The sequence below is a fragment of the Diceros bicornis genome, chromosome 2, assembly GCF_020826845.1.
Source record: "Diceros bicornis minor isolate mBicDic1 chromosome 2, mDicBic1.mat.cur, whole genome shotgun sequence".
NCBI classification, from domain to species: domain Eukaryota; kingdom Metazoa; phylum Chordata; class Mammalia; order Perissodactyla; family Rhinocerotidae; genus Diceros; species Diceros bicornis.
The window spans coordinates 56,657,283-56,671,603 of record NC_080741.1 but is presented as its reverse complement, the minus strand read 5'-3'; the positions used below and the strand labels follow the sequence as shown (position 1 = coordinate 56,671,603).

General features: G+C 41.1%; 1 protein-coding gene across 11 annotated transcripts in view; it reads left to right on the top strand.

Annotated features, from left to right (window-relative positions):
* Positions 1-14,321, top strand: part of ERC2 (ELKS/RAB6-interacting/CAST family member 2) — a 907,015-nt gene that overhangs the window by 28,150 nt on the left and 864,544 nt on the right. For 10 of the 11 annotated variants that reach the window (XR_009222735.1, XM_058561400.1, XM_058561371.1 and 7 more), the window contains exon 2: positions 2,830-3,626. Coding sequence is in view for 9 of the 11 variants with exons in the window: in XM_058561400.1 (XP_058417383.1) it covers positions 2,970-3,626 (657 nt within the window). In the remaining 2 variants the exon portion in view is untranslated. Of the gene's footprint in view, positions 1-2,829; positions 3,627-14,321 lie in introns of those variants that run through there. The other variant, XM_058561438.1, reaches the window with a different exon arrangement.

The window sequence follows — 14,321 nt, the reverse complement described above, 5'->3', positions numbered from 1 at the left end:
CAAAAGTGTGAGTAAACCATAAAAATGTTTTGTAGTCTGTTCCCCACCCCTCGACCCCCACTACTAGTATGTCATGAACATCTTTCTATCTCATTAAATATTCATGTACCTGTAACAGTCATGTTATTTCACTGTCTGTCTCATCATTTATGTAACTGAATTCGTATTGTTGGAAATGTTGATTCACCTTTTTTTATGCAAAAATCTTAGATACAAAATTATTTTTGTATATTTTCCAGTAAAACAAAATTAAGTTCTAAGCAACATAATCATTTGAAACTAAGTTCCTTAGTTAGAGACAGGTCTAAAATTCTTTGTAGGAACTTTCTAGGGAGAGGAAAAGCCTTTATGGAAAATATTTCTTCATACTGTATTTGAGGGCTCTTTAGGGTATAAATGACAGATCCCCCAACTGGAACTGAATGTAGCAGAAAAGGAAAATTATGGGCAAATGTATCAGTTATTTGTTGCCCCAGTAATGCTGCAAAACAACCAACCACAAAACATCAGTGACATACTAAGAAGTATTTATTTAGTCCGTGAATGTTTGGGGCTCGTTGGATCTCAGCTGGACTTGCTCATGCATCTGTGATCAGCTGATGGTTGGCTAGGCAGCTCTGCTGATCTTGGCTGGGCCTGCTCAAATGCCTTGGGGTTGGTTTGCTATTGGCTAGGACACCTTGACTGTATTTTATGTTTCTCATGTTCTAGCAAGCTAGACTGGGCATGTTCTAATTGCTATGGCAGAGGAAAGCGCACAAGAGAGTAAACACACAAGTGCTATTTCAGACCTCTGCTTGCTTCACATTTGCTATCACCTTATTGGCCAAAGCAAGTCACATAACTGAATCCAGGGTCAGATTGGGATTGACCAAGGGATCTGCCAAGGATACATATGCAAGAAGAGGTAAAGAATTGGGAGCATTAATGCAGTCAGTCTCCCTGGCATATGTAACTAAAAATAGCCTGGGGATAGATGTAGCTTCAATGACCATTGGATCCAAGTAATGTTGCCTGGTTTGATTTCACACTTTTTGAAGTTTGGCTCTGCTTTCCTGTGCATTAGCTTCTCTCTCAGGGAAGGCCTTTCTACATGGTGGTACTCAGAAGCTCTATCTTGAAAGCAAGTGATTCTAGCTGAAAAAGAGTTTATCTTGCCCAATTGTTTCAGCTAAAGTCATGGTATGGAGTCTTTCTGGACCAGTGTGGGTCACATGCTCATCCCTAAACCAGCCATCATGTCTGGGGGTTGGAATATGATGATTGGCCAGGCCCGGGTCCTGTTCTCACCACTGGCACCTTCTAGGATGGAGCAGAAGGAGTCAATCTTATCTAAACCTAATGAGCTATGAGTACAGAGTTGGGAACAATTTCTCTAAGGAAAATAGAGCATTCCCAGAAAGTGGGGTGGGGGTAGGGGGCATGCAGAGAATGAATGAGAGGTAGGTAAAAATAAAAGATGCCCCGTATAATGCTATTAGTGTACTTATTGACATTACCAACAAAAACTATTTATTGACTATTCTGTGCTAGGCACCAAACTGGATGTTTTAAAAGCATTATCTTATTTCTCATAATACTGTGAGTTAGGTGGTATTACCTACATTTTATCAATTGGAGAACGGAAGCTCAAAGCAAGTAAATAATTTGCCTAAGATCGCTCTGGTAGTCAGTATTAGAGTAGAGATTTGAACCTCGGTTTGCCCTTCTCCAAAATCTGTGGTCTTAGTGTCTAAAAACAGAAGAAAAAGGATGTACACTCAACATACCCTAAGAGGAAGAGCAAGAAGCCATGATGAACCCCATTAAGGCCATTTGAGTCTTAACACTGAAGGGATAATCACAACCCAGTAGCCCTGGCTACATAAAATCTGCACCAAACTACTTGAGCAGCCATGACAGGGAGCTTCTACTACTTTTCTCTAAGGGTTATGGAACCAGGAGAGCTCTAACATGGTGTACTGTTCCCCTGTGCCATTTCTGTATAGATGTGGAGTGATTAATATGAATATCTAGGTCAACTGAAATGGAAAAGAAGTCCCAAAACGCCAGCCTGAAAGATGTGTGTGAAAGGGGAAAGAGACAAGACTGCCATTTTCTCTGGTGATAGCATTTTGGATCTGGCTATATGTATAGGAGTTTCATTGATTGAGTCACTTCTTTTTCTTCTAGCTCCAAGGTGGTCAGTAGATTCCAACTCATGTGTCAATGCCAGTTGATTGGTGGTAAACCATCTAGATGGTTGTGTTGATAAGAGTTCTGAACTTGGTGGAAAAGAGGACTGTGATGGATTACTGATGTCTGTGATGGGTACAGGATGGGGAGGTAACAACAGACTTGACTATTATTTGACATCCTAGGAAGCAACAGCTTCTCAGAGTCATTGTCAAGCCACTTGTGTATGGGGGTCATGCCCCTGAGTTGGTGTATTTTATAGCTAAGGTCTCTCTCATGAGGAATTCTATGGTGAATTTTCTGGAGGTCCCAACTGTCACTTAGCACAAACCAAAATGCAGAGCTTCATTTTCCTAAGGAAAAAAGAGCTGCTTTTTTGCTCTGAGAACTTTTGACCTTGCTTGGGAGCAGGGTGCGGGAAATTTACAAAATGTTCACATGTAGTAAGTAAAGTTAGAGTCACTTTTCTTTTTAAATGAACATGAGTGTGACTATCTCTATCTATCTGTCTGTCTGTCTATCTATCTATCTGTCGTTCATTTATCATTATATCATTGATCTATCATCTATCTGTATATTTTAAAGAATATAATGCAGTTATAGTCAAGGTTCTGAAGAAGTTTGTTTTTAATTATATTTTTTCTTATTTTTCAGATCTCTGATTGAAGTCATTTTCTGGTACAGACTGTGAAAAGAATGCTGTGAAAATTCTGGCCAACGGTGGAAATACTGTTTTAAGCTCCAACTTAGTATAGCATTTTTTCTCTTTAGTAGCACCTCATAATAGAAGAAAAATGTATGGAAGTGCAAGAACAATCACCAATCTGGAAGGTAGCCCTTCCAGATCTCCTCGTTTGCCAAGGTCTCCTCGTTTGGGCCACCGAAGAACAAGTAGTGGGGGAGGTGGAGGAACAGGCAAGACTCTGTCCATGGAGAATATCCAGTCCCTTAATGCAGCCTATGCCACGTCTGGACCCATGTATCTGAGTGATCATGAGGGGGTGGCTTCGACAACTTACCCAAAGGGCACCATGACTCTGGGAAGGGCCACAAATCGAGCTGTATATGGAGGCAGAGTCACAGCCATGGGGAGTAGTCCCAATATTGCTTCTGCTGGACTTTCCCACACAGATGTCCTTTCATACACGGATCAACATGGCGGTCTGACCAGTTCGTCCCATCATCACCACCACCAGGTCCCCTCCATGTTGAGGCAGGTAAGGGACAGCACAATGTTAGACCTTCAAGCCCAGCTCAAAGAACTTCAGAGAGAGAATGACCTCCTCAGGAAAGAGCTAGACATCAAGGACAGCAAGTTGGGATCTTCCATGAACAGTATCAAGACCTTCTGGAGTCCTGAGCTCAAGAAGGAGAGAGTCTTGAGGAAAGAAGAGGCAGCCCGGATGTCTGTCCTCAAGGAGCAGATGAGGGTTTCTCATGAAGAAAATCAGGTAGGTTATGACTCATCTCAGTGTTTTTTAGCCTTGGTTACTCACTGAGTGGTTGATGCTTTGCAGATGGTACCACGACCTGTGCAGAAGAAAGTTTGGCATCATCAAGAAAGCTATGGCTTAGTATGTGTTTGACTTGGAGACTACAAGAGGGCATAGGAAATATGAGGTTACAGCTTGTGATCTCCTTATTTTCCTATAACCTTTTCATACTGTTGCAGAAGACAGGGATCACACCTCATTGTCTAACTTTTGTACTTGGTTAATTTTGTTTTCTTTTTCAGCAGTCAGAACAGCAGCTCAGCTATACTTCCCTCTGAATAGAAGAGGAAAATGTTAATTTTTGCAAGAGTAGACACTTTAACAGCAACATTTAGAGGGCCACATTTGACTAGTGGATTGATTTTTTTTGCGTGTGTGAGGAAGATCAGCCTTGTGCTAACATCTGCCAATCCTCCTCTTTTTTTTTGCTGAGGAAGACTGGCCCTGGGCTAACATCGGTACCCATCTTCCTCCACTTTATATGGGACGCTGCCACAGCATGGCTGGCCAAGCGGTGCTTCGGTGTGGGCCCAGGATCCCACCCGGCGAACCCCAGGCTGCTGCAGCGGAGCGTGAGCACTTAACTGCTTGCACCACCGGGCTGGCCCCTGATATATTTTTTTTTTTTTGAAGCACCAGCAGCATTATTTTCTTCTAGAATGAGTGGAGTTTATTCTCTAAATAGCAGACTGAACCATATTAAATGGGATTGGGTGGAATGGGTTTGATATCATGTTAGAGAAACACAATAAATTTTAGCCTGGTCTTTCTGCCTTTATCCATGCAATATTAATTAAGCATCTATTATGTGCAAGGCACCTTCTTCTTCTTTGATCCATGTTCGATGTGATAGCAAGATTAGTTTTTTCAGTGTCTACCTGCAGTTATGCCATTCCCCTGTTTTAAAGCCCTCAGTAATTGCTCATTGCCTCCAGAATGAAGTCTACCTCTTTGGCTGAGCCTATAGCACCTTGTACTGGAAGGCCTGAGCCAGCCTTTCCAGGCTTATCTCATACTACCTCCTTCCACATCTCCTATGCTACCTGCACTACCACTTGGTAATTCCTGTACGTACTCAGGGTTTCCCACCTCCATTCCTTTGCTTTTGCTGTTCCCTTTCACTAGTGGCCTCAGTACTCCCTCTCCCTGCCTCTTCCCTTTTAGTCCCAGCCAGTCTCCGTTTTCAAATCCTACCTATTCTGGAAGGCTCATTTTTATGCTGCTGTTATATAAGGGCTTTGGAGTCAGACATGCCTGGGTTTAAATCCCAGCTTCGCCTCTTATTAGTAGCAAGATAAGTGCTAAGAGATGGGGAGTAGAGGATGCTGTGCCATTTGGCTGAAAAAATTTGCCGGATATCATTTAACTTCCTGTAGAAATTTGAGATAATTCTAACTTGGCTGAACTAGTTGAATAACTGGTCTTGATGTTGGCCTAATGAAGCTCTCTCTGCCTCTCTTAGGGTCATCTGCTGACCCTCCTATCTGTTTCCCTGGCTACCACACCTTCGGAGTCTAAGCGCCAATAGAAGCATTTCTGATCTGTATGAGAAACTGCTGTTCGTTCTCCTTCTGTGCGTGGAAAGCAATCGCCTTATCCCTTGGATTATCTGACAGAGCCTTTGCTGGTTTTCAGATGTGGAAATGTGATTTTTACTTGGAACAGAAAGCTTTGTTCTTCGTTGCTAAATCAAATTAGTGCTTTTCACTATCATTTCTGTTTTTTTCTGACTTTGCTGGTTCACGAAGTCCTTGTTGAACCTGTTACTGCTGTGTGCATTTCCCCAGTTCTGTACAGGTTTTCTTCCTTTTTCAGTTGTTTGGAAAATGGTTAAAGCAGTTTAGGAATGACGCTAGTAGTGACAAGAAAGCCATTCTTTAAACTGTCAGCTCCAACATTACTTTTATCTTATGCCTCTATCATTAAATTTTTTTTGAGTACACACCCCCAATTATTCATGTATGTTTATTTATAAATGGCACCATGTGCTACTGTGCCAATATATGATGTGTCTTCTATGACATTCACAAAGAATTAAATATGGAAGAGACAAAGTAAAATAAATAATATATTGAGGTAAATTTTAATGACACACAAAACCTTTTTGCTCTTAGTAAAAACAATTTAAACCCTTTGTCTATTTCATTAGGGTTAGTTCTGTTTAAACTAGATAATACTCATAATTCCCCTTAGCTGACCCATGTTGCCAGAAGCCAGAAGCAAGTGAATACTTGAGGGTGCTCCTATTACCGCTTCCTTGTTCTGGAACCTACTATGATCACAGGCTACTATGGGTACTGGGGGTGACATATGACTATGTGACATATGACTCAGTGAAAGCCTAGTGTTGATCTGTATATTAAACATAAGTAAAATGTAATTATTTTCTTTTATTATTTTCTTTTTGTTGTTGTTGTTTTAGTGAGGAAGATTGTCCCTGAGCTAGCATCTGTGCCCATCTTCCTCTATTTTGTATGTGGGACACCACCACAGCATGGCTTGATGAGTGTTGTGTAGGTCCGCACCCAGGGTCTGAACCCACAAACCCTGGGCCGCCAAAGCGCAGTATGTGAACTTAACGACTACAGCACCAGGCTGGCCCCTAATTATTTTCTTTTTTAAAGTTAAAATGTGAAAGGAGGAAAAAGCATGGAGAGTTTGAAAAGTCTGTTTGCAATGTGAAATAGGATTACAAAGTGAAAATATAAAGATTGACAAAAAGCAAGTTATTTTTAAAAATTGAAGCGCCCCTTCTTCCCTCCTTGGAAGTGTGTCAGGATCCCTTTTAGGGGTATGTGAGTACCCCTTGGTCAGGATAAGGTAGATCCTGCTGCAGTAATCAACAAACTTTAAATATCAGTGGTTTAACACATCAGAGATTATTTCTCATTTGCCTGAAGTATGAAGTAGGTCAAGTGACTCTCCAGGGCAGCTCTCCTCCAAGCAGTGACTCAGGATCCAGGCGTTCTGCATTTTGGCACATGGCTTCAAGAGTTGCTACAGCAGAGGAAGAGAGTGCCTGGAGATGGCACCTTGACTGCTCAATTCCTTGGACTGGAAGTGACACAATTGCAAGGGAATGGGAGGTGTAGTCCTCTCTTCTTTGCAGAAAGGGGAGGAGAGTCAGATACGAGGGAGCACTAGAAATTTCTACCAGTGGGGTTTTAGTGTTTGTCAAAAAGTGGAGCTGGATGAAATAGAGTTTGGGGAACAATCTAGACTTCTACTGTTGCTGCAGTTTCTATTATTACTGCTACTGCTACCGATAGACACTTGTTGTGGGCTTACTGTGTGTGAGGCATTGTGCTTAGAGCTTTGTGTACATTATCTTATTTAGTGGTTGCCTCAATCATTTGGGGTAGGCGCTAGACTTTTTCTCATTTTACAGATAAAAAATAAATGTAGAGAGAAGAAGCAGCTTGCCCAAGTTCACACAGCTGGTAAGTGACAGAGCTGGGCTTTAAGGCTTTGGTCTATCTCACGCCAACATCTAAGATCTTAACTTTATGTTCACTGCCTCCTTATAGGATAACTGAGCTGTGAATAGAATCTTAGTATAATGGGAAGATCATACTTCATATATGTTAGATGAAAAAAATGACTAGTTTTGATAGAATGATTAAGAATATGATTTAGTTTAATTAAGATTTTCCTTCTTAATTAGGAATTTATTTTTTCCCCAGAAATGGTTTTTGTGCTGTTTAGGGTTTCTACCATTTACCATAACTTACTGTAATTTCCCTTTAGAGGAAAAATTACAGAAAACTTTTCTATATGGAAGAAAAGAATATAAAAGAGATAAGGGACACTTGATTGTGGTTTCTTATCCACAACAACCAGAGACTGCATCCACAATATAGTTCTACCAGGGGGTATTTGGATAATTAGAATTTCACTGACCTAAATTCAGATAATCTAAAATAATTTGAATTGTCCTATGTGAATAGGAATGGGAAGCAGTCCATTATAGGGTACAGATGAGTAAGCTGAAGTGCTCTTGTACATGAAATTCATAGTTCTGTGAATTTAATGCTCGCTAGCACAGATCTTTCACCCTTATGTGCTGTGTTATAGAGGTCTCTCACCCATCAATTCCTTTGCAGTATATTTTGAAGTCCTAGTGGTTCTGTCCAAGGGAGCTAAACCCAACTCCAGATCTAAGGGAGGATATTGAACACCCTCCCTGTGTTACAGGAAGTGCAGGACTGTTTGGAACCTTGGAGCCAGTGGGTAAGTGGTTGTGACCAAATTTCTTATGTGCAAAAGGTAGATACTCAGGTTCCTGAATGGATATTCTACCCCAGACTTCCTCCCTACTCCCACCCCCAATGTTCTCTCCAAGGCCCTACTTCTCAGCCACAGAGATCTGTGTGAATAGAAATACATTTGGGACTGCTAAGAGTTACAGTACTGACATTTGGAATCATTGACTTGTTTGTATAAACTAGAGTGCATGGATGCAGAGTTGTCTTTTTGAATCATTTGTGCTTTTTGCTTCAAGATGTACTTTCTTGAGTGGGGTGAAGTATTATAGGCAGCTAATTCTTTGGAATGGCATGAACCCATAGTCCATGCTATCAGTGCACACCTGTAGACTGATTTGGGAGAGAGGTGAGGTATAGGTAGCTAATTCTTTGGAATGGCATGAACCCATAGTCCATGCTATCAGTGCACACCTGTAGACTGATTTGGGAGAGAGGTGAGGAGAAAAGATTGAGAATGGATGTTCTGCTGCCTCTTGAGGCAGCCCCCTTATTAGTTTTAGTGGCCTCTGGGGTTGGGATGGATGTTGGGGGTGGGAGAAAGCAACTACAGGGAAGTAAGTTGACCCAATTTTCTCTAAAAGATTATATGGTTGTTTTTTCTTTATAGCTCCATTCACCTATGTGAGGGAGATCAGAGAGAGAAAACATGGTAGAGAATACATTTTCAGAAAGTTCATAAGGGCTTATATCTTTCAGTTTGGTGCATATAAGTTATGGACTTTTCATATTCCTGGATATTTTGTGCAATTATTAACTTTGTGTTTTTAATGGATTATTTTTTTTCCAAAGTAGGTGTACATAAAGCAGTTTTTAGACATTTTTCTAAGTTGTGCATGGCTAGCCAAAGATCTGCACGAATATAAATAGCATCACACACTAGGAGATTGTACTAGATCTAATATTTACCCATCTCGTGTGTGCAGAAGTGGGACAAGGTCATTGGGAAACGTAACCTAAGAAGTGTAAGTAAACCTGTCTGGGGAATGTTATGGCTTTTAAGTAATGGCTATGTGATAATTTCTATTTCTGGCTTAACACAATAGGAAATAATCTACTCTAAATCAATATTAATATAGGTTTTTGATGAGTTTTTGAGCTAGTTTCAACACATGATTTATTGATTCTCATTTTGAGCCTGTAACTTGAGAAGGTCGAGATGGATCACATTCCCATGTTTCCTTTATTATTATTTTTTTCTTTTATTTGTATAACTGCAGGGCCATTTCAACAGGGGTCATTCAACTCTTATAAAATGCTCATTTCATCGTGAGTGTCCAGATGTGAAGAGTTGTACCAATTAGAAGTGGATGACAGAATTAATTCTATCTCCTGTTGAGAAGATGGTGAGGCAGCTGCATTGTGAAGGGGTGTCTGCCAACAGTTCAGTGCAGCTGCAGTCACCTTGAGTACTGAGTGTTTGTGAAGTCAAGGGCTCAGCCCTAAAGTGTTGGGTCCATCAGGTTTGTGATGGGACTTAAATCTATTCACTACTCAGATAGATCTGGATAAGACAGATGACTTCTTTCAGGCTCCATTCCTTCTACTACTCTTAAGTCTGAGATCCATGGATCCCTCCAAGCCAGTTTTCCAAAGGAAATGGAAATGACACTTTCCAAAGGGGATTATCTGGTCAAATAAACTTGAGACACAACATACTAGATACTCCTATCCTAGAAATTCATAATGCGTATGTTATGGTTTGAATTGTGTCCCCCCCCCAAAAAAAATACATTGGAGTCTTAACCCTTAGTACCTCAGAATGTGACTTTATTTGGAAATAGAGTTTTTACAGAGGTAAGCAAGATAAAATAAGGTCATTAGGGTGGGCCCTAATCCAATATGACTGTCTTTATTAAAAGGGGAAATTTGGACAGAGACATAGACATGCACAGAGGGAAGGCCATGTGAAGAGACAGGGAGAAAATAGCCATTTACAAGCCAAGGAGAGAGGCCTGGAACAGATCTTTCCCTCACAGACCTCCGAAGGAAGCAACCCTGCCAACACCTTGATCTTGAACTTCTAGCCTCCAGAACTGTGAGACAATAAATTTCTGTTGTTTAAGCCACCCAGTTTGTGGTACTTTATTATGGCAGCCATAGCAAACTAATACAATGTATTAACATGTGAAATGCTCTATCTCTTGTAGTTAAAAGATGTTTGTTGGGGCCGGCCTGGTGGTGTATTTGTTAAGTTCCTGCTCTCTGCTTCAGCAGCCTGGGGTTCTTGAGTTTGGATCTCAGGCACGAACCTACACACCACTCATCAAGCCATGCTGTGGTGGCGTTCCACATGTAAAATAGAGGAAGATCAGAGCAGATGTTAGCTCAGCAACAATCTTCATCACCAAAAAAAGAAAACCCAACAATTTCCCAAACTTACTTGACTGTGAAACTTTATCTTAAACTGAGCACCTATGTATTAGGCAGCTATTGCTGCAGTAATACTGTGTAATAAGCCATCCCCAAACTTACTGGCTTGAAAAGACAAGCATTTACCTCTCCCTCACATATCTGCAAGTTGGCTACAACTTAGTTGGGCAGGGCTGGACTCTGGACACTAGTTTCTAGGCTGAAAGTTGGGTTCGGGTATGTTCTATGTGTCTCCACATTCTTCTTGGAACAGCAGCTATTCAGGGCTTCATCTGCTCATGATGGATCACACATGCCAAGTGTGTCCAACCATACCCAAACACATTTAAAGCCTCTGCTTGCATCATGTCTGCTAACATTCTATTGCCTAAAGCATGTTATGTGGTCAAGCCCAAAGTCAGTGGGGTCAGGGAAATCTACTCTGCCAAAGCAGAGAGAGTGGAGTGAATATATATATATTTTAAAACAATCTCATCTGTTTTAAGCTATAAATATTCCTAGAACTAAGGGTATAAAGGCCACACTTTGGGTAAGGCTTCTTCAGGAGCAGCTCTGGAAGCAAGAAATTAAAGTTTGAGACCTGTGAAGGTAGATGAGCACTTTCAGTGTGGTCAAAGATTTCTTCAGTGGCTGGGCCTTCTAGAGTGTCCTAATGATGCCTTATTAATGGCTCAGCTTCAAGCTCCTTCTTCTCTTCCTCAAGTATCTGGCCAATGAAACCCAAGTGGAAATGTGGGAGATTCTGGGAAAGCTTTTATTTTCCTGATAGAAAGAATAAATGTCACCAGCAATGCTCCTTCCCCCTTCTTCCTGCCTTGAGTGTTGATGTGTTGCCTGGAGCTGTGTCAGCCACATAGTAACCATGAAAGAAAGGCCAAGACAGGCACAGAGACATATGTCCTGCCATCTCTGAGCAGTTGTCCAGCACCAGCAAGTACCTGCCTCCAGACTTCTAGTCATGTGAGGAAATAAACCCTGAGTTGTTTAAGTCAATGTTGGTTGGGTATTCTATTACTTGCAGCTCAATACCTTCCTAACTGATAAAACATAGAAAATCATTAATTGATAACTATTATTCATAATGATTACCAGTCATGATAACCATAAAAATATGAGCATTTCTTGACTGCCAGTACCCCAGGGTCACAATTGAAGGGTTAAGAGATCCCTATGTCTTCACTTCCCATTTGGAAAACTTATGGAAGGACCTTGGTCCTGACTTGGTCATATCCTGCCTCCAGGACTTGGTGAGTGTGTGTGGCGGTGGGGGGTTGGGGGGGGTGGACCGGTGTGTGAGAAGGAGTTATTGTGACTGGTGACCTATTAGAACTGCAGGCATTGGGAGAGGAACAGTTCTCTAAAGGAACTGAGATGAAAGGTGAAGGGACACTCTAGGACAAAAACAGATGTCCACTGCACTGACTTGAGCTGTCCTTAGTCACTCTCGTTCTCCAATTTTTTTTTTTTTGTGAGGAAGGTTAGCCCTGAGCTAACATCTGATGCCAATCCTCCTCTTTTTGCTGAGGAAGATTGGCTGTTGGCTAACATTCATGCCTATACTTCTCTACTTTATATGGGATGCCGCCACAGCATGGCTTGACAAGTGGTGTGTTGGTGTGCGCCCAGGATCCGAACCTGCAAACCCTGGGCCGCCTAAGCGGAGTGCTCACATTTAACTGCTACACCGCTGGGCCGGCCCCTCTCCAAATGTTTTAAGGGCTTATAAGTCATATCAAGAGACCTGAGAAATTAAGAAGTCAATCATATTGTCATCTCTGTGTATAAGTTTTTTCATTTTAACTCTTATTTGAAGTGTGAGTGTCTGTGTGTGTTTTCCCCATTGTTACGTAGGCACATGGATTTGGAACTGGATAATATAAACTAATTTAGCACCACAACATAACTTGGAATGCTGAATCTTAGAAGGAGAAAAAAAGAAAAGTCCATCTTCCTCATCTTGAAATAGTCTTCCTCAGTTCTTCAGAGAACTGTAGCTTTTGTCTACCTTTCCAGAAAGGTGGAAAAACTTTGGTCCACACTTAGGCAATGACCTACTTAGACTGAAACCACAATCTTAAATGCCTTTCATGGATAGGTGAAAACTTCCTTTGGTTCCGAAGATAGATGAGATGGCACTGGGCCAACAGTTGATTTCTTTGTTTGCTAGAATGTAGGAGAATGATTTGAAGTGAACTATATATCTTTGTCACAGATGTCAGCTGGTTTTTGCTTCAGTAATCTCTTGCAGTCAGCCCTAGGATCAGCCATGTGCACTGCATTAGTAGCCTTAGAGATTTTTTTATTCCCAGGTTTTCTTATGAAAGACTTGGCTAATGGGAGGAAAATAAACATTCTTGTATGCTGGACCTTGGGAGAGCTAAATGACTTCCATCTTCCATTTTCTCTTTGGATCACTTTATTTTGGTGATGGGATAGCAACAGCACACAATCAACCAAAGAAAACATTTTGAAATATTTCAGTGAATAGATTATTTTAGTCTTGCTTGTGCCAAAGGCACTTATTGAAACCAAGCTCCAAGAGGGGAAAGCAGAGGGAGCGGTCCCCGCCAAAACATTCACTGCCTAATAAAATTCCCTACAGACAACATCCTCAGAGGATTTTAAGAAGCAAGTCTATGTTGATGAGAGAAAAAGTAACAGAGTGATTTTATCAGCCAAAGCAGCTGGGGTAGGTTCTGAACCTGGCCTCTTCTGGCCAGAGTGCAATTTCAGTTTCTATAATTAGTTGCAGGTGGAGCTCTTGTGTTGTTGTTTTGGAGTCCACTGACATCTGTGTGCAAATTCCCACCACCCCCAGTTGGCATTTGGACTCAATAAGTGGTTTGGCTTTGCAGGCATATAGAAAGTTGTAAATCTATTTCACACACACATAGATAAAGCTGCTCTAAAGGTCAGGTTCTGAAAGCTGTGGAAAGCATTTTCAAAAGTTTGGGAGGTAGGTTTTAGGCAGAGTGTAGGCATGCAGCCAAGAGCTAGGGCAGCCTGACAAACAGAATTCTGGCACGTGCAATTTCTTCTCTGTTTCTCTGTGAAGCCCCATTTGATTGTGTCTTGGAAGTGATATGCAGCCATTTTGTTTTTCAGTAGGAAGATTCTGGAGAGAAGTAAAGACTGTGGCAGCTAGTTCCCATCTTATAAACCCATGGCTGGGCTTGTATTGTCTGGTTTGGCTATACACATTGATCCAGTTAACTTACTGGTTCTCATCTGGGGGCAATTTTGCCTCCCAGGGGACATTTGGCAATATCTGGAGATGTTTTTGGTTGTTGAAACTGGGTGGGGTATGCTACTGGCATCTAGTGGGTAGAAACCAAGGATGCTGCTAAACATCCTACAGTGAGTAGGACAGCCCACCACATTATCTGACCAAGAATGTCAACAGGTATAAGGTTGAGAAACCCTGAGTTAATTGGATGATTACTATATCTTCATTTTTCTTTATACTTTGCACTCAGTTCTTTCCCTTTGTGAAGTAATGATCAAAGTGTATGTATTTATGTAAAAATAATAGAGCACGGATGTTAGCCCTGGGCCAATCTTCCTCAGCAATAAAAAGAGCAGGATTGGCAGCCGATGTTAGCTTAGGGCTAATCTTCCTCACAAAAATAAATAAATAAATAAATAACTTAAAAGGTAAAATGTGATTCATCATTGTGTGTGCAAGAATTAATTGTGAATGATGTCTTTTTTTTTTTTTTTAGATCTTGACTTGGACTAGTAACCATGAATCCTGAAATATTTTGAATTCTTTTAGACGTAGACATATGGTAAATAGAGATCAGTCTTACAAGGAAATGGACAACCCTTTAAAGAAATGAAACCTATCTTTTAAACTATCATTCCTTTATATTTTCACGGACTTTTTATGGTGTTTTTGTCCATGTCTGACATTGATCTTGAAAGGGAGGGAGAATAAGCATTTTTGAGCTCCTACTGTGTACCAGGAATTTACTAGCTGCTTTCCACGTGTATGAGCTCAACAGCCCTGCAAGACCTG